Genomic DNA, 24,552 nt, shown 5'->3' with positions numbered 1-24,552 from the left:
AAAAAGGCTAGGTTTATTCCATCAGAAAAACCCTGTTATTTACTGTTTGCATAGAGTGTACATAGGTCGCCCTGGCTAAATGCACAACTTTTAGATGGCTGGAGTGAGGTGAGAGCAATCCAGCTCCCCAGGTAGACTGGGAATGAGCCCATGACAGTAAAGTGGAAGTTCATCAACCCTGTAACACTGCACTGTGCCTCATTACATTTTGATTTATTCCTGTAACAATAGTGAGTAGGTAGAGCAGGATTAATGTCATTAGCTGTTAAAAAAAACAAGTGGGGATTGAATTCTTAATGATTTTGAGTTTAGACCTGAGACTATCTAAGAGCAGCTAGGTGTGCTACTACGAAGAGAACAACAGTAACACAACAGAAAGTGTGTGGGGGGTGTGTGAGATCTACTATTTCCTTCAGAACATGTTTTTCAATATAAAATCCCTAAAACAAATATAAAAATACTGGGAAATTTTTGTAGTATAGCATTTAATCAACAGCATCACATTCTCCATTGCTCCTGAATTTTGCCTGTATGCAAACAGTGCTGCAGAAGTAAATACAAAATGGGTAAACCTCATCTGTTTCTAGTCCAGGACAAGCAAAGATGACTCAATATGTTCTTTAATTTTACAAATTTGACACTGGCAAGCTCTGCTTACTTGCTTTACCTTTGACTCTATGTCTAGGTAGTTTTAAGTATGAGAAATTCTCACAGAACTGGTGGCAAATAGCCCAATACTTAATGCTAAGATGGAATTACATCTGTAGCAGTCAGTCAGCCTGACTGTATATCTTACCAACCTCAGTAAACATGCAAACTTATTCATATATGTTGAAAGATATGGCAAAGGGCTGAGAGAATTTTTAATTTTGAAATATTTTTTCTTCTCAAAAATATGTTTAAGCTCACAGAAACATCTCACAAACTTGTGTCAATGTCGCTGAGCATATTGGTAGACAAAATCATTCTTTTCACATGAGAAACTAAATGGGGTTGCCCTTATTCAGCAATATTTCTTTAACTTTAACATCATTTTTAGTTTTAAAATATTTGCATATGCATAAAACCAAACCAGTTTTTTTCTTAGCTTCCCACTTTGCTGAAACTGCTGTTTCAGGATGACTGGAAATGTTTTATTTTTTTGACTTAACCAGTGAATCAGAAAAAGTTCTTTGCACAGCTCTGATCAAGGGCTTTTCTTTTTCATAGGAAACCCTTAATATCTCTGCTCCTGCCAAAAGGGAAATTCTGCTGGCTTTATAAGTACTTACATTAGCAGCACCAAGAAGTATCAAGGTAGGGCCGAGCCCTATGGTATAGATAGACCTGAGAATAACAGACACCAAAAAGGGTCGAATACCAACAGGCTTGGAGATGAAGAAGAGCATCGCTGTGCAGAACGCCACTGCTATCCAAAGGAGGACTGAAAACAACGGTGAGAGGGTGCCTGCAGAGAGCAGAAAGGGAGATCTCAGAAAGGCATCTTGGGAGACTCCATTTTTCACCACGGAAAAGACCCAAAAGATCAATTCCTTTGCCAACATAGCCAACAAAAGGCGTGACTTGTGCACTGCAGCTGCTGCCTGCAACTTGCCCTGGTTGCATCAGGAGCTATTATTACCCTAGCACTGTTGATTTTTGCACAGGTAATAATAAGAGCAGCTAATGACTTTTCCATTAAAATCTAAGGAGTGCTCAGAGATGAAACAGTTTATCCTTCTCCTGGAGCAAGCTCTGCCTTGTGCTTGCAGGGGCCGCGGCTCCCGGGGCTCGCTGAACTCCCGTCTGCAGGGTGGGTCTCTGCCCCTCTGCAAGACCCTGGCTCCAGGCCCTCCCTGAGTTTTGAGCCATGCCCCTGTTTTCCCCTCCCTGCTTAAAGCCCTGGAAACGCACCGTGCTGCTGGGATAAAAAAAGCACATTCAGATCTCAGGGCACTGTCACACTTGTACACTGACTTCTATTGTTATCAGATGAACTGAGAGGTCAGCGACGGGGGAGAAGGGAATAGAAAATTTAGCTAGACTCACAATAGGAATCATGCTATCTCTTTGGCAACAGATACACAGTGGAGCAGCATCGCTGGGATTAGAAAACAATGAGAGGAGGCCCCAGCCTCAACATTCAGAGGGCATCCGAACTTTTCCAAAGTTCAGGAGTGTTTATATCCTTGGCAGGAGTTCCAAGGCCAGCTCTGTCCGTTTCTTTGCCAACCAGATTTGGAAACTTCTAATGGATCTTGGAAAATAACTTCCAGGTGGATCTGAAAGGTGAGGCCAAAGTACTCAGTGTCTCTTTAACAGACCATTTCTCCTCATTCCCTACTGCAGGTCAAGCAACTCCACGGCACAGGACCCACAACACACAGAGTCCTCATCTGGAGCTCAACTTCACTGCTGTCATATGATGTGAGAACAGCAGAAACCTCCTGAAAGGCAGCATTCCTGGGCTGATCAGATCAGCCCAGGCACCTCAGGCATCTGAGCACGAGGGGACTGACACAAGGTAAAGAGGAAAAACGGGAGACAAACTCTAGCTGTGAGATCAGGTGTAGGTGGAAGGGGAGGCTGGAAGTAAGGAGGCTGCCTCATGACTGCTAATCCCATTTGGTCACACCTATTGTTTATTGCTCATCAGGAAACTGCTTTTGCTTCCACAAGCAATAGGAACTGGAATCCTGAAATGCACTACTAGTGAAATAACTGGATTATCTGGGCCACAAACTACGACTATAGAGATCTGCAGTTCAGAGTAAGTATTAATACGTACTGATTGCAGACGAGAAGATTTCCCATGAGTGCAGATTAAACTAAAATTTAGTATCTTAAAAGGTTTATTTTTAACTCCTTATTTCTCCTCTCATCCTGCAGGGTCTCTGATGCGTGTGCACTTTGAGTGACTCCAGTTTACAAACAGGAAAGCACCAAGTACAGATGCTCCCTTTTAGATGGCACAGCCCTGCAAACTTTGCTAAGCAAGGCTTTGGAGATGCCTCTGCACGACCTGCAGAGACCACCCTGCAGGGTGTAAGGACAACATGGTCTCATTGCCAATATATTTTAATCTGCTGTCCTTCTGTTTAGCCACCCAACAGGAATGTTTGCTAGTGCCAGCTCTGGTGTTTGTGAAAAGCACATGGATCTACTAGAAGCTGGACTGCTTCCACCAGCCCAGTTCACATGCCATCAGAGGTGACTTTCAGTCACATTACTGACTGGACTGGACACAAATCAAAGACCCAGAGGTGAATGGCTTTACTCCCATTACCAGTATTCTGAACTATTTAGTCTCCTTTATCCTAATTAAGCTTGTTTTGGATTCAAAGAGATCTCCTGCTAGTCTGCTGCATTTTTTAAATGAAATTTATTAGCTATATTTCCTGTGACATATGATGAAGGAGACAGAATCACATTAAGCATATTTTTATATAATCCATTCATCTTCAACAGCTATGTCCTTTTATCCCAACAAACAAAACAGTCAAAAGCCAACAAGCTAGTTTTCAAACCATTCGATTCTGTATGTTTTTAAGACTGCAAGTCAATCAAGTTGGTCAGTTTTAAGGAATCTCTGTCCCTCTGCTGACAGGAATCCTTCTCCAGCTCAGAAGCTGTAACTGAATGTGTGCAACAGTACGCTGCAATATGGCAATATAAAAACAAAAGAAAAAGAATTAGCTCAGATCATCTAGATGATCTTCATCTTAGCAGCTACGTTCCACCTATTTTACTTCACATTGCATGGCCCACGTGACACACAGATCAACTACCACATTTCAGACAACATCTGGTACCCTCTTAGATGCCACTAAATGGCTTTTGGAGATATGAGCATACCTGAAGATGCAGTTTGATATACACTGTGACGTTAGAATTGAAAGCATCTGAAATGAAAAGAAAAAAATAAACCCAAATTCCACTTGCCTTCATCTCCATCATCTCCAAAAGGGTAGAACAAAGCAACTGCTAAATTGATGAATACTGCAAGGTTGAAGGAAATGCTCCCCCAGAGAGAAATGTGTCTGGAGAACCAAAACAGAGGTGGATTACCTAGAAAGGGGAGAAAGCAGCAATCAGTGAAATGAAAGCAGACAGGAATTCAATCAGTAATAGCCTCAAGGGAATTAAAAAAATACAGATTAATGAAGAAAATATGCAGAGCTTTAAAATTGACTACAATAAACAAATAAACAGGGATTTGCCATGAAACATAGTTTCAAGCACAGATTTTAATCCAAAGATTCCAATACAGTCTATGATATAAGAGTTTTCCCTCTGTGAAGATTTTAGGACTGAATCTCTGATGAAGGAGTCTTTCCCTTGCCTCTGAAACTGTAGCCTCTGTGCATGGAGACAAAAAATCAAGCAAACAAATCGATTTTAGCACTCTGCTTGCCAGGCAACCAGAAGACCCAGAACAGGCCATGCAGAGGACCCATTTGAACCATGTATGCTGCTGACGTTATTCCAAGAACGATGGAACAGGCAAGGTGTCAGAACTGGCTATTTTCCCACCTCCATCAAACTAAATACATCTTTATCTACTTTAGGAGTCAGGTAAAATTTGGTCTGACTGGGATTTGGTGCTATAAAAGATGACTCCTGCATTTTGCTCAGATGTCTAAGGCTACCTGCTGACAAACAGCTCTGTACTCCCACTTAAAAGGACTCAAATGAAACCAGGATCTCTGTAAGTGAAGTGCTGTACAAATACACAGAAATAGTCTATATCCCAAAGAACTTAAAACCTAGTTAGAAAAGACTAAAAAAGGAAATAGGGCAAACCAGCGTTAAGATTTTGTGTCCAGAATCACATAAATGATACACAAAAAAGGGCAGGAACAAGACTGGAGTGCAATAAGGCTCAGGCAAGCACTTCATATAGATGACTGCACTACAACACTTTAAGTGAACATTTAAACAAGATTCTATATGCAATAGTGTGAAAAAAATCTCTAGCCAGAGAGGTTTATCTATTCTAACATGATGTATTCCTATCAATTCCATTTTAAAGCACCGAGAACCTCCTGCAAGTATGCAGACCATATTCCTGACTTGCCTTCACTGCATACAACTGTCTCAGGCTTTAGTCTTAATAGACTTTAATTATGATTAGGTAAATATTCAGATTTCATTGTGCTAACCTTATGCTGTTGACTGCTGAGATTTAAGCCTTTGGAGCCATTGCAAATGGCATCTGTCAATTTAAGAAACACAGACAGACATTTGGCTAAAGAATGAACCAAGCCTCAATCTGTATTACATTTTCAAATAAGAAAAAAAACATATGAAGACTTGTGGGCCATTCCACTGATGAAAGGAATTGAGGAATTTCTTTTCTGAATAAAAATAAACCAATTTTCTTTGTTTATAGCATTAGGCAGGTCTGGTCTATATAGGTGTAGGGCTGGGCTCTTTTATTTGTGTTTCTTAAGCAAAACCCACAGATATTAAATTGTTACTGGAATATTTTTCTGCAACACTGTGACTTTTATTCCCTAATAGATGGTGCAGATAGGAAGTTATTCTGAAATAATTTATTTTTCAACTTCTGCCCTGGCCAGTTTGTCAGTAGAGACAAGTTCTTACCGTGTCACCAAGGGAAGCAGCCGAGGGCTGAGCTGGTTCACACTGAAGGCTTAATATTGCCTCTGAAAATTGTAGTCTGGGAATTGGCACTTATAAAAACTTCAGCCAACATTCACTCCCTTCCTAGCCAGCAGATGGGCTGCGAGCAGCTGACATGTGCCACCCCAGTGGTATCTGCATTTAGCAGTGAGTGAAGTCATCACTCTTGTGTATTTTTCTCTATATACATAAAATATAACCTTCTTATCCCTCAAGGATACTGTAGATGCTTTATTTGTCTGCAGCCATGATTCTCTGCTCCAAAAGCAAAGGGCAGAGCTGACAGTGGCTGAGCTGGCAGGAGGTCCCTCTCCCCAGGCCATCGGCAGCAGCTCCATCCCTGGCGAGGGCCAAGGAACCAAACAAGACACTCAGGGTACCTGGCTGGGCTTCACTGAACCTCCTCTTCGGGTCCCTGATCCTGACTGTGCCCGTCAGCTCTGCAAGCAGCTCAGGATGGTGTCTGTGCCTCTTCCACTGCCACGGGACATACACCAGTGTGGGCTATCAGAGTGGGACATACTGCAGCAGAGTCAAGCCAGGCTGATGTCAGCTGGCAGAGGGAAACTGACTCCGTGGGAGTCGGGCACATTTAAAGCAGCCGAGGTTCTGGTGAGAGATGTTTTTAAGTAACTGACATTAACAAGTTTTTTTAATGGCCTTTTAGGAATCTGCAAACCTCAAATATGCAGCGACACATGTTTTTGTTAAATATTAAGGGCCTTGGCTTAATTAGGTGTAACTATTGAGTTTAGGAGAACTACACCCACTTCATCCATCCCTCAACTTAACTTCTGGAGTCCAAAACATCATCTTGAACACATTACTTATATTACAAACTGCTCCATATTATGTCTCTTTTATGGTGGCATGGAAGTGTCTCAGCTGATGTGCAGTCTGCTGACCTACACTCTCAAGGCCTCAACAGTTTTGCCTGTTGCAGTACTGGAGTGAACAGAGAAAAGTGTATTATTAAAATGAAAGTATTTGAAAGCTTAAAAGCAGGGTTTTAGCATAATTAGGCTATTTTTTGAAATTGCGATACTTACTCCTAATTTTCTTCTGCCACTTCATCTCGTTGTACAGATCCTCTGTCTGTTGGAAAAAGTCATTGACTTTGCTCCCCTGCTCATCCCTCTCTGTTGTATTGAATACCCGACTTTTGGATTCCCGAGTGAGGAATTCACAAATATTGGGGACAGGGAAGACAATCTGTTCCATTGTTCTATCGTGGCGAACAATCTACAAATAAAATACACATTTTTTCAGGATCACTTACTTTCCAATCATTTTGTCATATCTTTTCTTGTTCACAGCTCTCCTTTTATTTATAAATTAACGCACAGGTTGTTTGAACATTACAACGAAGTCAAACCAATCAATCCTAAAACAAATTAAAACTGCTCTTCTATCTCCAAAAGCCTGCCTGAAAATAAGGTGGTAAATAGGTCTCAAGCAAAACCTAGGTCTCAAACTCCCCCAGATATAAAAAAAGTTCTAATTCAGGTTGCTAATTTTGCAATAAATTGAAACAAATCTCTCCTAGTAAACAGTGCAGAAGTTTGGGAGTTTTCTGCCCAGATTATGAAATTCTTCTCTCACCTTGAGTCTGCTTCTATGATGAGATAAGTTGTGAAGGTGAACATGCAAAAATAGCACCTTGTTACTCTGAGAGCACCCAGATCTTGTCAGTCTTTATCTTCTTTCCTGGCAGCAAACAAGGTTCTGCATTGTTTGTATTTCAGGGCCTACAGAATTGCTGGTGAGTGAGCTAGATTCTATTCCATCTCACCACAGGAAAATCACTTCCCTATTCTGATCATGGACTTTGCATTACTAAAAATACAGAAATGGGTAGAAGATTAATCCAGACTCCTAGAACCAAGTCTCTGTACAACCACAAGTGAAAACTATTTGACTTCCAAATCAAACAAATGAGACACCCTGATATAGAGGAGCTATATGTGAAATGCCAAACAGGTCTAGGACTGCTCTCAGAGAAAGACCAGGGAATATCCATTTGATCCCGCAGCAATGCTCTGTTGAGCTTCACTTTTCCAATCACCTTTTATGTCCAGGGACATAAAAGCAGACCACAGTGCTTCTTTAATGCCTAAATTCACAACCTACCCAGGTAACTCAGCTTCTAATTGCTAAGAGATGCCTCAGGAGAACCCAAAGTATTAAAATATGTTCAGAGGAGCAGTGAGCTGCCCTCTGGACAAGCACAGCCATGGAGTTTCCACCTATCCTGTGGTGGGATAACATCACCAGTATCAGACATAAAGGATGGTGGGAAACAGAAGGACCCAGCCATGGTCTGCTTTGATGGCAGCCAGCACAAACATGGACCTGAGGCACCTGCACCAGGACTGCTCCCTAAATACAAGTCCGGTGTTAATGGAGCCTGGGAGCCCACTGAAAGTACAGCTCAGATTCAGGCTGGGCTTGTGTGCAACCACACTGTGTAGTTTTCAGACTCAGCCAATTTTGGACTGGATGCAGCATTTCCAAGAGAGAGCCAGATGCTTCTTCTTGCTGCAGTTTCTCAGAGCAGCTGCCCTCACACCACAGCAATTCTCCTTACAAAGTCTAGTCTCCTTACTAAGGACTAGAGATACTACAGTTCTTGATGCCTATAAACCCATGAAATCTGCATCAGCACAGTAACTGATATGAGTTAAGAACCTAAAAACCTCCATGGATCTTGATCTAAATCCAATCCAAGGCAGGGGTAAAGTTTAAAACAGAGAACAGAACTGATGAACCAGGCCAGATCTTGGTCTTTTAAACAAAAGCCATACTAAATGCCTACACCACCTCAAAACCTCTTTGTACTCCAGCCAGACTTTTAATTTCATCAGTTAGCATCACTGGCTTTGAAACTCATGATTATTTATTTGAGTGATGCACCATACCAGATTACTCTTGACTTCATGACACAGCTACTACCTACAGTCATTATTTCCCTAACAAAACATGTTTGGTAACACACAGGACAGCTACTGTAAAATGATTATTTGGAGCTCCTTTCAATACAGGGGTATTCCTTTTTCTTCCATAACCAAAAAAATATTATTCAACCTTCTCATTCTTATAAATAATCTAAGCCATTCTAATAAGCTTTGCTGTCCAGAAGCTTAAAAAGAGGTGATACACCATGCACAAGACGCAAACTTGTCTCATATTCAATCTTCTAGTGAGCAATTCTTTACCTCTATCTGTGCCGTATGATTGGCATAATACCTCAAGGCTTCATCTCCTTCATCTGGATCTGACCCTGGCTTCAGCATCTGTTGCAATGTTTTATTGTGACGAGCCAACTAGAAAAAGAAAAAAAAATATCTGAGTTATGTCCTGCTGCTATGCTTTCAGCTTTATCATCTCCACCAAACTAACACAAATCCTCCTCCCCCCAGCCCCCATATACTTACATGCTCTTCCCATAGATTACAAGAAAAATGTAATTACTTCAGAACAATAGAAATAATTTAGACTTAAAAAGTCAGTAGCAAGTCTTCAGCTGAGATTTAGGAAAGGCAACTTAGCCTGCAGCCTAGGTAGTTTTTGGAGGGCTTTTGACAAATGCCAAAAGAAAAATCAGACTGAATGTTTCTTTCCACTTAAGTTTAGACATAAAATTTCCATACCTCTGACTATGTAATTGCAATTACAATTAGATTTTTCTGTGTGATTTCAAATTGCTAAATTGTTCTTCACCATGTTGTGTGTTGGCATTTCAGATAACACCCATTACTATTTCAGAGGCAGCTTGACCACAAGAGGGCAAATACATTCTTAACTGTACAGTTTATGTACACATCATGTAAGTACACACACACAAGCACACAAATATGTCTCCTACAAACTTTGTAAACAATATATTTGACATGATTCATAGAATACAAGTCAATAGTTGAGGTGTTTCATTTATTTTAATGTTGGAGAAACTAGGGCAGGAAAAGAAAAGTTGTCCTGTAGACATGATCCAGATCTTAATCACTACACCAACATTACCAGAACGTACTAATGTGGCAGAACATCAGCCTTTTATAAAAGGGTCACGAGCAGATAGTCAGGGAGACCTAAAAAATCACGAGGGTCAACTGCAAAGCAGTAATTCTTTCATCAATAATGAATAATTACTTGAGTAATTATTTTTTTACTCTATCTAGCAAATCTATGCATAATCGCATTACATGTATTAGTATGTTAGGCAACTTCCACTTATTTTTAAGACTAAAAAGGATCTTTAAGACTATCTGACTAGTTTTTCTCCTTCACACAACCCATATAACCCAACACAGTCAGTAGCCTTTGTGGTATGCCCACGACATCTGGTTAGCAGAACAACTTGAACTAATTTTCTAGGTCTTTTGCAACCTGCTCAATACATCCCACCCCAGCATCATTGTGCTAGTCTGGGCTGGGGTAGAGTTAATTTTCTTCACAGTAGATACTCTGAGGCTGTTTTGGATTTGTGCTGGAAACAGGGTTGATAGTACAGGATGATTTAGTTACTGCTGAGCAGTGCTTACACCCAGTCAAGGTCTTTTCTGCCTCTCACCCCACCACAGTGAGTAGGTCCACAAAAAGTTGGGTGGGGACACAGCCAGGATAGCTGACCCTAACTGACCAAAGGGATAGACCATACCATGACATTCATACAAGATGAGCTTACAGAAACAAGGTAGTTACAGTTTAAAAATTCCCTTTAAACAGCATGACTGTTTTTGCCTTTCAGCTTTACTGAATGTCCCTCTGCTTCTGTGGTTACAAAAGGGCAAGCAAGAGTGCCCAATTCACCTTCTCTGGATCATTCATCATTCTGTACACTACTGTCACATCCTCTCTTATTTGCCCCTTCTTTAAATTAAAACATTCCCTATCTTGCCCATCCCTCCTCAAACAGAAGACTTTCTGTGACTCAATTATTTTCCTTGTCCATCTCCAAATGCCCTTCACTTTGGCTCTATCTCTTTAAGACAAGAAGAAAGGAACTGATTAGACAGAATGCAATCACACCCTGCTTGGAGTGATGAATTAGCATAACCAGAAGCAAATATATTTCCCTTTTTTATCTTCTGTAACACAGAGGAACTTTGCCTGTATCTTGACCCTTTTTTCTCCAGTGTCAACCATTAAGATTTTGTGTTTTCTAATAAATGACAAGTCAAGGATGTATGGATAGTTCTTTTCATGTTAAAATCAATCCAGTTTGGAGAAAGGGACAGGTATAGATTCAGAAATCTCCATTAGTAACAAAAGAATCTATCTATAAATATATTTGGATTTGTATACCTAATTGGAAATGCTACTTGTAAACCATATGAAATCTCAAGGCACTGATTTCTGAGATGTTTTTAACTGTCTAATGAAAATCCAGTGTGTATTTCATGATCAGCTCTCATGTGAACAGCAGCCACACAGCTAAAACCAGTGTATACTCTATGATCCCCGTTGTACTTTCCTAAACTGTGCTTTCAGGCAGTGACTGCCTTGTGCTGCTGTGTGCACAGGAGCTGAGCACTATAGCTGGGTCTTCCTGACACTGCCACTAGACAGAACAACCTGAGGAGCAAGCCAGGACCTTCTGTGCTAGCACCCTGCCTGCCAGCAAAGACACAGCAGGAGCAACCAGGGCTTGCCACCCAAGCTGGAGGAACTGCAGTAGATGTCAGAAGGGAAAACCCACCTAAAGGTGTCAGCAGTAGTGCTAGGCAATAAGTGCTCATAAACTCATTTCCTTCTGCTTCCCCATCTCTCTATATCCACTTACCTTCTCCAGTCCAGACCTTCAGACAGTAACCTCAGGGGCTATCTATTTTTTGCTTGTATTTCAGTCCCTATGTGGGATGGATTCTCCTACAATGTCACAATAATAAGTACTGCTAATACTTCTGTACTGTCACAGCTACATCAATGAAAAAATGATGTGGACAGCAATCTGTGAATCAGATCTGAACTAGAGGCCCACAGTAAGACACAGAATAGCTTTAGAAGTGCTATGTTATTTGGCAGCTACAATGTTTTCTGAAGCTCTGCTTTCAGGAGCCTTCCTTCACCCTGTAATGAGCTCAAAGACCCACATGGGCAAAGGGGACTGTGTCAACAGACTCCTTGACCAGCACAGAGCTTTTTGTAAGATCAAAGACATAGCAATGAAAATAAAAATGTAGTGACAAACTGTGAACCTAAAATATGGAAAGCTTATCCAAGCTTATAATACACCCTAGGTGACAGTCTGTGACTGGCATGCAAAAGCTGTGCAAGCTCTGCCTGACATTTTTTCATATTTAACTCCTGTGATGTAGTTAAGTGTCACTTCCCAAGTGCCACACAAATCTTTTGGGGCAGCAAGAGGGCAAGACACTGGATGGGCACAGAAAATACCAACTATAATGAAAAGAACAGCTCCATTTGTGTTTTCAAAGCAAAGCTCAAAAATGCATGGCAAGCATAACTGATACAAAAAACCAACCATCAGTAGAGCCTGAATTTGCAAAAAGCCCCCCCTCAAATTACCTCTGATGAGAAAACTCTGTCAGTCTTTCACTCACCCATCATGCCAGTGACAACATTTTAAATGTCAACACTGTATTTTACCACTCATCAAGGCATGTAGGGACGAGGAAGCGATAGCATAGAATGGAACAGTGATTTCCAAAGAGGGGATGTGTAAGGCAATAGCTATATGAATAAAGATCATCTGGCTTTCAGTCAGTTCCTGATGAAGGACTGTTGTTCATCTTGAAAGATTTCTACTTTAAAAAATTGGAAAACACTGTAATAAAGCATCAGTACAAAATGTGAAAGATTGAGGACAGACCGAGAGCACTGAAGACATTAATAAAGAAACAGCAGAGATAAATGACAGAATCACAAGTAATAGTCTGAACTCCTCACACAACATGATTATAAAACCAGATCTGCCAGGCATCTGGGATTCCATATATGCTCAGCAGCGTGGAAAACCACAGCAGACCCATGAATGTGCCAGTTCCTGGTTGTAACCTGTAAACTGCAAGGGTCTCCTCTGTAGCCCAGTCCTCATCAGAGCATACAGCCAAGCTGGTTGGCAAAAATCCTGCTGATTTCACCAGGCTTTGCTTCAGGCTACAAAAATGGACAGGCCTCTGAGAAATACGAGCTAGAAACAGCAGGCTGAAGACATCCAAATTCTGTGAGATCTGCTTTATTCTCTAGCATTTTGAGAATGCCAAATCTGGGGGGTAAACATGACTTTTTGTGACAGTATAAAGGGTTCTTAATGGGTGAGGCTTAGTGCCCTGTAAGCAATCAGGGTTTCATGGAAGAATCAGTTCATTGGCAAAGTGTTAAACACGTTAAACTGAATTTTCTAGAAAAGGCCAATGGAGTGTTACTATAAGCCCTGGATAACTGCACAAGAAGCACAAATAAAGACACAAATAAATTTATGTGCCTTGTAACACTTTATATTTACAGTATTACTATTAAGAATTATTATAAACTTCTAAATACATAGAAAAATAATATTTTAAAAAACTTATCATCCCTGTCATCAATTCTCTAGCACTACAGCACTGCAGAGTGCCCTTCCTGCCCTTACCCCTTGCCCCAGCTGGAGCTCACTAGCCAACCCCCTGGGGTAGCAGTCAGCCCCACCTAGTGTGGCAGGGCAGAGAGCCCACCACACATCCCTGGAAGTTCCTGAACTACAGACCTTGGGGAAAGTGAAGCAAGAGTTGTTTGTACAGACCTGATGTCCAATGCATGACATCTGATAGATCCAGCACAAGTGATCATCATCTCTACTCTGTCAGTAACCAGGTACTGCAGTGTGGGTTGCCAGCCCAAAGGCCAGTGGTCTTTCACCAGGGAGAAACAAGAAAACCTTAATTTATAGCACAGCAGAATAATAGAATCTGTTCAGATGAGTTTCACTTTGCTGTGCAAAGAGACTCATGTAGCTGGGGCTCAGGTACAGCTACACTCTCTTCCTCTTTTTTCCCTCTTCAGTCCCTTGGCTCCTGGAGCCAGGCAATGTGAGTTCTGGCACTGCCAAACTCCCTCATCACAATCATCACAACGGGAAACCCCAGTCACCTCACCAAATGCTGCATTTTCTGCTTAGAGAGCGAGAAAGGAGAAAAAAGCTGCCTGGGGACCAGCAAGAAAAACCCCAAGGACTGAGAAAAAACAGCAAAGGGAAAGTCAAGGGAGTGTATGTGTGAGGAAAGTTTGGGTCAGATAAAATGTGTTGCAACAAAGCAAAAACAGGATGGGTGAGAGACAGAAGATGAGACAGAAAATGAGATACTCTCCCCAGCGTGCCAGGACCTTAGCACACAGCAGCTCCCTGCCCAGGGCAAAGGAGAACACTCCTACTCCATTGCTAAAAAACCAGGGAGAGAAAGCAAGGAAAGAGGAAATGCCATCTTAACCATCACTGAGGAGAAATTTCTATTCCAACTGGCTGTACTAGCAGTAATGACTTCTCAACTCCCCACGTTCCAATCAACAGTGAGTGGTGCTTTCTGCAGTACACAGGGCAACTTCCCCTCCAGAAGTCATTACGGTTTTATAGAGCGGCACCTTTGCACTCCACCACAAAGCAATCTGTTAACAAACATCAGGAACAGCAGGGATGGAGCAATGGGAGACTCTCAAATCAAGTATTCATTGATTTCATTTAGATGATTATACTGTACAGAGCAACCAAAAGGGTTTAGAGTTAATCTTCCCCTGATGGCTTGTGGTACACGAGCAGGGCCCTGGGTGGTCCAGACGGTTTGGATTCTGTTGCTGGGTCTTCCATGGCCTTGTGTAACCTCTGAGACAGCACCTCTCCTCCCCAGCCTCCACAGAGTGCATGCCACAAATTGTGGATAATAGTGATCTGCCTCACAGGGAAGGGAGAAATAAACACCTCGACATTATAACATAAGAGAAACCACCACAGTTAAGTGATCTTTATCACTATTATGTTTGCAGCCCCCATAGCAATTTTATTGCTATTTTTGCTGTGGTTTTGCTGTTCTTTTATCCGTGATGAAAGCCAGCAGAAGACAAAATGACTTGCTAATATTTCAATGAGCTTTACTTCCATTTGTCTTCTTTGTAATTCTTTCACAGGCAAAACTTACTTGCAAAAGAAATAAAAGTCTATGTGTGGGGAAAGTTCAGGTCAGATAAAATGTGCTGCAATGAAACAAAAGTAATTTGAGGGGGTTGGGGGTGAAACATCTCTGCAGGCTACGTGTAAATTGCCATGGGCAGCTCTGCCTACATGAGTCAAACTGGCTCAATGCACACATGGGTCACATGTGGGTTTTGGTGCACACTGACCATACTGAACACAGGATGGGGACAGCAGAATTCAACCCAGGGCGTTGCCACAGGATGACACAATTACACTTGTAGACTACTTCCTGTGATTACTGTAGGGCAAAATTTTGGAGGGTACAGGATGGAAGGAAATGAGATGAAAGTAGGAATGTAGATGGATGTAGGGAAGTTCAATAGGAAAGGAAGAAAAAGGGAGCAGAATTACTGCAACTAGTCTTCACAGCAGAACAAGGAAGAAGATCCCAGCCACATGCAGCTTCTGTGAAAGACAGATAAAACACTGTGCCCAAAAGAAGACCTGAAGAGAATGCTCACCAACATTGTACAGACGAAAGTGAAAAGAGAATGGTTTGGTCTTTCTGAGAAGACCAAATCCAGCAACAGACCAGCAAGCATAGGGATCCAAAATCCACACAGCAAGAGAACTGTTCACCTCTAAAAGCCATCAACATTTTATATACATGCAAAAAATATACATAAACCTGGGGTAAGAGAGCTCTGAATGGCATAAGCTTTTCAGGAACCACCAAAAACTTTTCACTAGCAAGCACTTTACTTTCTAGGTTTCTCTTTTTACTCAGAACAGTGTTTCTCTGCAAAATAGCTATCTACTGCTATCTAATATCTGACTTCTAAAGAAAAGGAAGGCTAGCACAAACAAGAGGAGGAACTGCTTATGACTCTTATTTTGGGGGCAATGTGGTGAGGAGAACCACAGTTTTAAGTCTTTAAGTCTTAAATATGGAGATATTTCCTTCTGTAAGCTGTAAGACTAGAAGACGTTGACTGGCAGTCAACCTTACTTCCTCTGGCACCAAGAGCAGAGCAGAAAATAACTCATGGGTTGATACTTCCAGAATGGGCTCATCCCCTTCTCCATGGTCTACGCAAACCGCATGGAAACCAGCTCAGTCTCTGACCTGAAGTGTCAGACTTGCATTGCTGGCTCCCTGCTCATGTTTTCTGAACCTTAAGTCTCATGTCACACACTTGCAGCATGGTGCCACCATGTCTTTCACACTGTGACCCCTTAAGCTTGATGCAGCTCACCAACTCCATCTATGATATATCCACCAGCTCTGCTACATGCAGGCATGGCTTGGAAGACGGTCACTTGCCATACACTGCACTTGTAGAGTCTGGGACAAGCCATCTACCAATCTTCAACTAAAGAGGCTTAATCCTCAGTTGCAGCTTGTTATCATGGCTCAGCCTTCATGATTCAAGCACTCAAGTATGGCCATTTTGTGGTCCTCTTAGTTCCTACAGCAACAGAAAAGTAAAAGATCTGTTCATAGCCAGACCTGTTAGGATCCCACCTCTTCAACAGGTTATTTCTACAATATACAGAAAACCACAACTTGGTCATTCAGGATCAAAAACATATGAGACTAAAATAGCAAGTAAACAGCTGAAGCTGCACTCTGTCAAATTCCCCAAAGATATGCATTTCCTAACCTCTGCAGGAGTCTGATGTGTGCACTTTGTGAGGTACAAAACAGTTACCAAGCATGGAGATGGACAGGAACTGAGAGATGTCCCTTCAAATAATTATAGTGAGGAGATTTTCCAGCTTTTTCAATCATGCTGTTGAATATTTGCCTCACCCTCCAATTACCAGAGTAAAGTATCTTTAAAAAAAAAATAATTTAGGGGCATAGGAATAGATAGAGAAAGTAAAATGATGAGTTGCTCTTTTCAACTCTGCACTATGGCTATGGTCCTCAGGAGAGCATTTTCACCTGGCACCTATGAAGCAAAAGTTCCAAGGAGAGCAAAAGGGTAAAAATTTTCTCTCTCTCCTCATAAGACATTCACAAATAATGCTGCTTTACCCAGCCAGCTAGCAGTCAAATGGTGCTCTGCAGACAGACCTACAGAAAGAAAAGGCTGGAAAGAACAAGTTAATTTAAGACTACCACAGGCCATCTTTCATAAAACAAATTCTGAAAATCCTTGGCCATCCATAATGGCAAGGAAACTATCTCTTTACAGCCAGGTTGATTAGACGCTTACCCACGTGCAGGTCTGAAGGTGTTTTATTCCTGTAAAACTACTGGTGGTCATAAGTAACTGATCACTTGTGGTGTAGAAAAGCATAATCAGATATTAAAACTGAATTTCACAGCTGGACACTTGTAATCAGTTAACTCTTAAAGCTGCTTCAGGAAAAGTGCAAGGTTGAGCACATTTTCAGTTTTCTGCACTATGTTAAATAACGAGATGGCAACAGGGCTAGCTCTGCCTACCTGTAAACTACTAATTCACATCTTGTCTATTTTGGAAAACTCTCTGATGACCAAGATATCTAATTAAATAATGACACCAGAGGAGTTGAGAGTAAAAACTGAGCAACTGTGAGGAACAGACATATTCTGACATTTTGTTTAATGCTCTTTATTTCTGTTAACGCATAATTACTTCAATGACTACTGAACAATAGAGAGGGATAAAACAGTATGACTTTGTTAGAGAAGATGTCCCTTCTGTTTTTAATTAAGGTGTGGGATTTCACAATGCAGATATATGAGGCCTATTAGAACTGCTCTGATAATATTAAGTCAGACTAGACTTCACTTTCATGATATTTCCAAGGTTACCCTCACTTGCCCTCAAAACAAACAAAGCAAGTTCCTCCTAGTTTAAAGTAAAATATTTTAGTTTTGTGTTAGATATAAGAAAAGGAGCATTTTGGTTCATTTCAAGGTTGGCTGTAACAGAAAAGCCTCAGCTCTACCTCCAGAGGAAGTCGTCACCTACAGTAGATATTACACCTCAACACTTTGTGTGATTCAGTCTTCTTAATACAGGGAGTTTGCTGCAACCTGGACAAAGGAAGCAGTGACATACACAGATTTCTGAGCAGACAATAAGCACAAACTGCAGTTGAGGGCAAGTGAACGTGCAGTCTGCTTTGAAGAGTGACTTTTTTAAGATGGCATCGTGTGGTTCCACATTTATTGTCTCTCAGGGGCTTCTGGATTGAGTTTACTGGTTCTTGCAAAAAAAAAAAAATCCTCTTTTACTCCTCTTTTTTGCCCGTATATCATCAGTCTTAACGAACGCTGGACATGCCAAATGCAAGCAGGTATTTCTAGGGTCAGAGTACAGTCTGAGGGCAACAGATCAGGCTCTCTACTAGTATAAAGCAGTACTGCTCAGTGGAGGCATCCCCATGTACACCAGCTGAGGAGGTGGCTAGATGAAGACCCATTCTTAAAGTGGGAAGCTAAGTAACTGCCCTGCTGCTGATACAGGAACTGAAGTCATTCTCCTCAGCCTATGCTGCTTCAGATGGCAATAAAAGGTAGCACGTTTATTACTAATACAGGACTGCACACAGAGCCTGAGAGCAGAGGATTTCTTAAACAGTATGTCACTGTCCCACAGCCAATTTTCAGAGTAAAACCACAGACTAATGCGAAGATTTCACAATGCAGACATTTGACAAAGAAAAGATATTTCTTCTGGTGTAACGTTTGGGCCCTGACACCAATACAACATATTTCCCAATGACAAAAACATCTTGTAAACCACAAAACACAAGGACACAGGATTACAGAAGTTAAAGATAGAAAAGAAACCCACAAAGCAGAAATAGGAAGGCCACCTGTGCACTAGTGAAATGCACAGTCACCACAGCCTAACAGGATATACCCCTCATTAATATTACATATAATAAAACACACATGCATGCATAATAGACACTTGATCTAACTCTACAGAAGTAGAACCAGAGAAATGAAAATAAGCTAAAAACTTTGTGGCCAGCCTACAGTAAGAAGTTCTAGCCTGAAACCTAGCAGCTCTTAGCATCCTAAGTCAACAGGATACTCCAGGGAAAACAGAGGTCCCCATGTAGATCCCCACCAAAGTCAAGCCAGGATTCTGAGGTGAACGTGTCCAAGGAGAAGGGGAGAAAAAGAAACGTCAAAGGAGAAGTTGCCAAGGTTTTAATCTGAGACCTAACAATGAAGCACAAGTTGCCAAGGTTTTAACTTGAGACCTAACAGCAGCCACAGACATTTGTTTAATCTTTCAGGTGCTCATTAGTGTCAAGCCCTTGTGGCAGCCTCCATACTGTGTCTCTATACTGTAGCTGGCTGAATGTAGAGTTATATACCATCCTAATGAGCTGCAAGGAGGGTGATGTGCATCATTGGCTTCAGTTTCAATCTTGGCAATCTAAGTGTAAAAGCCTTGCAACAGCTTCTGATTCTGCTGACATTTAATTAGCCGGTGTCATTTTGATGCCATAGCCTGTCTCATCAGGATGATAACTACAAAACAACATGTGGAGCATAAAAGTTCTATGAGAAGTTTCAGGTCTGGCAGCCAAGGATACGAGCCCCCTGACAGCCACGGTTCCTAGGACTGGTCCCCATTAGCCTTTTGTTTTGGCACTGCTATCAGCAAGAGCTTCTCTGTTAAGGAGAGAGAAACAACAACAAAAAAAAACCAACCCAAAACTGCAAACCTCAGCAAAGCCTGGCAAAAAATGACAACCTTCAGCTCAAAAGAAATTCTACTTGTCCTGCAGAGAAGGAGCATCATTATTGCACAAACTCACAGCTCTTCATCCTGAAGGATGTTTGTCCTAAAGGACAAGTTTGACCATCTTCTGGTCTCAAAGGGTAGGTAGTCTTGTTTATTTGTGTATGTTTAATATTTTTCTCTATTTGCCATCAGGTGCTTGAGAAGACAATCTCCAATAATACCTAACAATTGCTGCTTGCTCACATCAGCTGCAAAATTTGGAAATGGTCATTGCCACACAAAATGTGTAGCCATGATCTATATTTGCACTCAGTATAACCAGTGATTGTGGCACAGTACATCCACTTACACCAGACAAGCTCAGACCTTTTAGTATTTGGATCTTTTTTCCAAAATCCTTTTCTCAAACACTAAAGACACCACTTTTTTTTAGAGTATACCAGTATGTATAAAAATTCAAATGAACTAAGATGTTTAATTCATGGAACAGAATCAACTCAAAATCTTTGTCAGTAGAACCTAGGCACAACTTAATGCTTCATAAAGACAGATACTTATGAGACTAATGGGCCATGGGTCCATTTTTGAGCAAAGGATGGGAAAGAGGTCAACAAGCTTAAAAAATCTGGGGACCTGTGTGGCACCCAGATCTCAGCTCTTCTGGAGGATCCCTGCTGGAGCTGGAAACTGTTTCCCAGCTGGATGAGGATAATCCTGTCTTTTAAAGCAAAATTCTCTGGGAACTCACAGCTCCCACAAGGACAGGGAGGTCTCTTCTAGGCAAATGTTATGGGCCAGTATTGGCAATACCACCATCAAGGGTGAGGGTGCTCTTACAAGACTTTTCGAATTGGCTTCTGTTCATGCCTTCTCCATGATACAATCATGATGTTATCACTCCAGCCAGTTAATGCCTACTGCAGACTACTGGGGGTTGTAACTGATTCCACCAATTCCCCATCATAAATAGCCTTCCAAGTGTTTCTTTGTTGTCTCTTATAGAAAGTGCTTCTCAATCCACACTATTAAGTAATTGGTTTTTGTCTTCTTCATCAGCATTTCTTTTTAAATGGTCAAATTTCACCACAAATCTACCCTGGCCACAGTCACGCTTCACACAGAATACTGTTTTGACTGCCTGGGACAACTCAGCCAGCTCAGAAAGCTTTAGATTCTAATACTAAAGGACAAGTGCAGTGGTCCTATCTCACATTGGGAGGCTCACATTCACAGTGTTACTTCTTGTATTCTACATACATTAAACCATGGAAAATCTGCACCCATCATTCTAAGCAAGGTCTTGCCATGGAATCCCTTGACCTGACTTTTATTATTATTATATGGGAGGTCAAGACAAATGGACGGGTACAAGAATTCACATTTACTTTATAGTATATATTTTAATAAATGTATTTTATTTAATACACACACACAGAAACACAAGGGAAAAGGAGGACTAGGGTCTAAGTTCACCTGTCTAAATGTTAAAATACAACTAAGCAAAGGAAAGGCAACAGCTGCTCCAAGCTACACCACCAAAAGTAACTACCCACAAAAACCCTTAAGCCTTACAATACCTCTCCTCACATGCACACACTTGTATCTGTTATCTTATGAAAGCTCTTCCTGACATAACAATCCATAAAATGAGCAGCAGAGGAAAGCTTATTTGAAAAATGTAACTTAGCATGATATCTTTAAAAGGCTCTTGGAGTAGTAATGTGCTCAGTGATTACACACATCCCAACTGTACCACCTGATAAACAGTGATTTTCCTCATTAGTAATGTAGCATAGGAGGAAACCTAATGTAGCAGTTAAAGCAAAGCACTGGGGATCAGCTGCATCTGCCTCCCATGGCAGCTAAGGACTTGCCATCTATACCTGCTTCTGGCTTGGTGTCTTTCCCTGTTACACTGAATAATACGACCTACTTTAAGAGAGAGAGAAACAAAATTAATGAAAGCTTTTAACTGCTCCAAAATCCTATAAACTCAAAGATTAATTCTTAAAAAAAATTTGAAACCTCTATTATTATTGTTATTTCTTTGCTCTGCTGTACCCTGTAAGAGTTGCAGAACTGTGCAGCTCTAGGCACAGCACTGATGTGGAAAATAAAGGTGGTCCCACCCTTTGCTGCACTCAAAGCTGATGAAAGACATAGAACAACATGCTAAACAGAAACCTGCAGGAACAAAAGGCTTTGTGCTTCTTAGAGTTTTACATATTTGGATAGCTAAATTTTTAAAACCTGACTTCAGTTTCTCCTTAATGAAGGCACCATACCCAAGTCTCATTACCAAACCAGTCCTACTTCAAGTGTCAAATGCAGTAAATTTTAAAAAATAGCCTGTAGCATACCCCTGCTCCCAAACTATAAATCATGTCATCAATTAGTGACATTTTAATTGCCTAGTTAGAAAACACTCTTCATGTGTGTACACTAATATGCAACATACTGCATGCAGTAAATATGGGTAATAAGGCATTAATTTGATAAAGCTTGCCAAGTTTGATAAAGAAACCTTGATTCTGCTATTAATATATTAACAAATATATTTGTTAAGACTTATTTTGCTCAGCCTATTTAAAATTAGCACCAGAGATGGAGGAGTATGACTTTCTCATGGCATTCAGTTGCTACAGTATGTTTACTAGTACCTGCAACAAGATCCTTGCAATTCCCAGCAAATCTTACCTCTTTTCCCTTGGTTTATTTTAAGAACTTATAAAGGGAAGAACATGTCCAACTGCATTATTCTATCAGCAGATAGCCTGGTTCAAGCTTTTGTTCCTTTATGCTGTATACATGCATTGATATCAAGCAGTGCTGATTTCTTTCAGCCTTATGGGGTGGAGGAATCAATTTTTCATTGTCTTGGTGCAACCAAAAAATTACATAAATATGAATTGTTTTGGTACTCTTCTAGGATTTAAATAAGCTTTTAGCTTAGCCTTATTAAAAAACTCAAATAACTTTTCTATTTACCTGGAGGTTACAAAGGTGTTGTGGAATTCCAAGACCTATGCTTCCTCTCCAGCAAGGCATTTAAGCTTGGTGAGATGTCTGGAAAACATGACTTATGAAGGCTGACTGAGGGAACTGGGGTTGTCTAGTCTAGAAAAGAGGAGACTGAGAGGTGACCTTACTGCTCTCTACAGCTGCCTAAAAGGAGGTTGTAGTGAAGCTGGTGTTGGTCTCTTCTCCCAAATGACTGATGATAGGACAAGAGGAAAAGGCCTCAAGTTGCACCAGGGAAGGTTTTGATTAGATATTAGGAAGAATTTCTTCACTGAGAGGGTGGTTAGACACTGGAATCACCATCCCTGGAAGGGTTCAAAAAATGAGTAGCTGTAGCACTTGAGGCTATGGTCTAGTGGTTAGGGAAATGTTGGGATGGAGGTTGGACCTGATGATCCTAGAGGTCCTTTCCAGCCATAGTGAGTCTATGATTCTGTAAGCATATGCTCAAAATGGAGCAGCTGAGTAAACATTTTGCTAGTCTGAGAGCACAGAACATGCATCATGAAAGGGGTGACACATGAGGTCAGCACCCCTATACTCCTGCAACAACTCTGGGAAACAGATGGAGGGGTTCACAAGACATTTGAAAATTTGAAAAATTTTGTTAGAGCATTACAGTTTGCTCCCCTGCTCCCTACCCACTCACATCCTTCTAGATCAAGGACATGTCTGCACACATATACAGGGAGATGAAAGTGCATTCTTCCCATGCTGCAAGCTGACTAGAAGCTATGTAAAGTTATTTCTAGTTCTTCTGAGCCTCATGAATAAAGCCCCTGCTGAAAGGCACAGTATATTAGCTTGGGCTTCATGCCTGATTTAGACAGTTTGAATCTAGCTGATAAACATGGAGAAACACTCCAAAGCATTTTCTGTTAACAGAAGCACATCTATACATGCATGCGAACTACAGCAGCCTCTGGTTACAGCCTTATCTTACTTCATAGTAAATATAAAGGGGTCATGAACCTCACAGAAATACTAACTCCAGGAAAGGGGTTTTTTTCACTTTACTAACTACTGAAATACTTTGTTATAACTAACAGGTAACAAGCTCAAGCAGTCATCTGAAAAGCCAGAGGATTTCTATAGCCTTCAAGGATTTCTTTTTTTGGGGTAGACACTTAAAAACTTGATTCTCCTGCTTTAATGCTTCTGCAGATAAGAAGTGAGCAAATATGAAACTTTTTTGAGCTACTATGACAAAACCTTTTGTAATGTCTACAGAGACATCATATCAAGATAAAGTCTCCTTGTGGACAGCTGTACTAACTTTGCAAAACCAAGTGTAGCCTGCTTTAACACGACAGCAGTAAAAACTCCACACCAATTTATTCTGACCGAGGCTTGAAAAGTAGAGGCATGAAAGCTGATGGAACTCTCCACAACATACCACAGGCATGCACCTGAGACAACTGTAAGGAATTAGCAATGTCAAGCTCTAGGCTTGGCTCTGAGCATGACATTTGAACAAGACAAAGAAAACAATCTCCTCCACAGACTTTCAAGAGAATTGTGAATGCTCTCTATCTAGCAATAATAGGTTTATTTTTCCAGGATGTGACCTCAAGCCAGTTTGTGTCATTCCTCAAGAAGAGGCTGTAGAAGAGCTACGTCTGGAAGGAGCCCATACCCCACAGCCAGCCTGCAGAGTGGAGGTGCAGCTCAGAGTAGTTCCTCATGGATAAGTCAGTTCTCCTTTCTCTCAGTGGTGCTTCCTTCTCCTCTCTGCTCATAACACATCAAATGGGAAAAGTGAGGAGCAGCAGTGTCCAGACAGCCTGGAGTCAGCGCAGGGGAAGCAGCACAGCTATGGCACGTGGCAGGCTGGAGGAAGATGAAGAAATAAAGGAAAGAGAGGACAGAGAAACACATGGGAGAGCCGTGATAACTGTCATGACATGGCATATTTCAGAGTCAGAGTCTTGCTATCCTTCACCTCCTAGGCTGCTGTGCCCACACACCTCCGTGTGTGTGTGGTGCACAAGTAGGGTAGGGAAGCTGTAAAGGAGATGCAGTAACAGAAATCTCAGCCTGGCTGGTGACATACTTGTAACTTTCTATGTACCATGGGTC

The 24,552-nt window shown here is 41.3% G+C and overlaps 1 protein-coding gene across 1 annotated transcript in view; it reads right to left on the bottom strand.

Moving 5' to 3' along the window:
• The window catches only part of LOC103772235 (inositol 1,4,5-trisphosphate receptor type 2-like), a gene marked incomplete at its 5' end in the record, with an annotated part of 73,508 nt that overhangs the window by 33,852 nt on the left and 15,104 nt on the right, over nt 1-24,552 (bottom strand). The window contains 4 exons of the mRNA XM_008939562.1: nt 1,272-1,447; nt 3,922-4,047; nt 6,675-6,867; nt 8,841-8,948. Of these exons, the coding sequence (XP_008937810.1) occupies nt 1,272-1,447; nt 3,922-4,047; nt 6,675-6,867; nt 8,841-8,948 (603 nt within the window). The remainder of the gene's footprint in view (nt 1-1,271; nt 1,448-3,921; nt 4,048-6,674; nt 6,868-8,840; nt 8,949-24,552) is intronic.

The sequence above is a fragment of the Merops nubicus genome, unplaced genomic scaffold, assembly GCF_000691845.1.
Source record: "Merops nubicus isolate BGI_N331 unplaced genomic scaffold, ASM69184v1 scaffold7284, whole genome shotgun sequence".
Classification (NCBI taxonomy): Eukaryota; Metazoa; Chordata; class Aves; order Coraciiformes; family Meropidae; genus Merops; species Merops nubicus.
The sequence above is the reverse complement of the archived record's forward strand: the minus strand, read 5'-3'. Positions and strand labels throughout refer to the sequence as shown.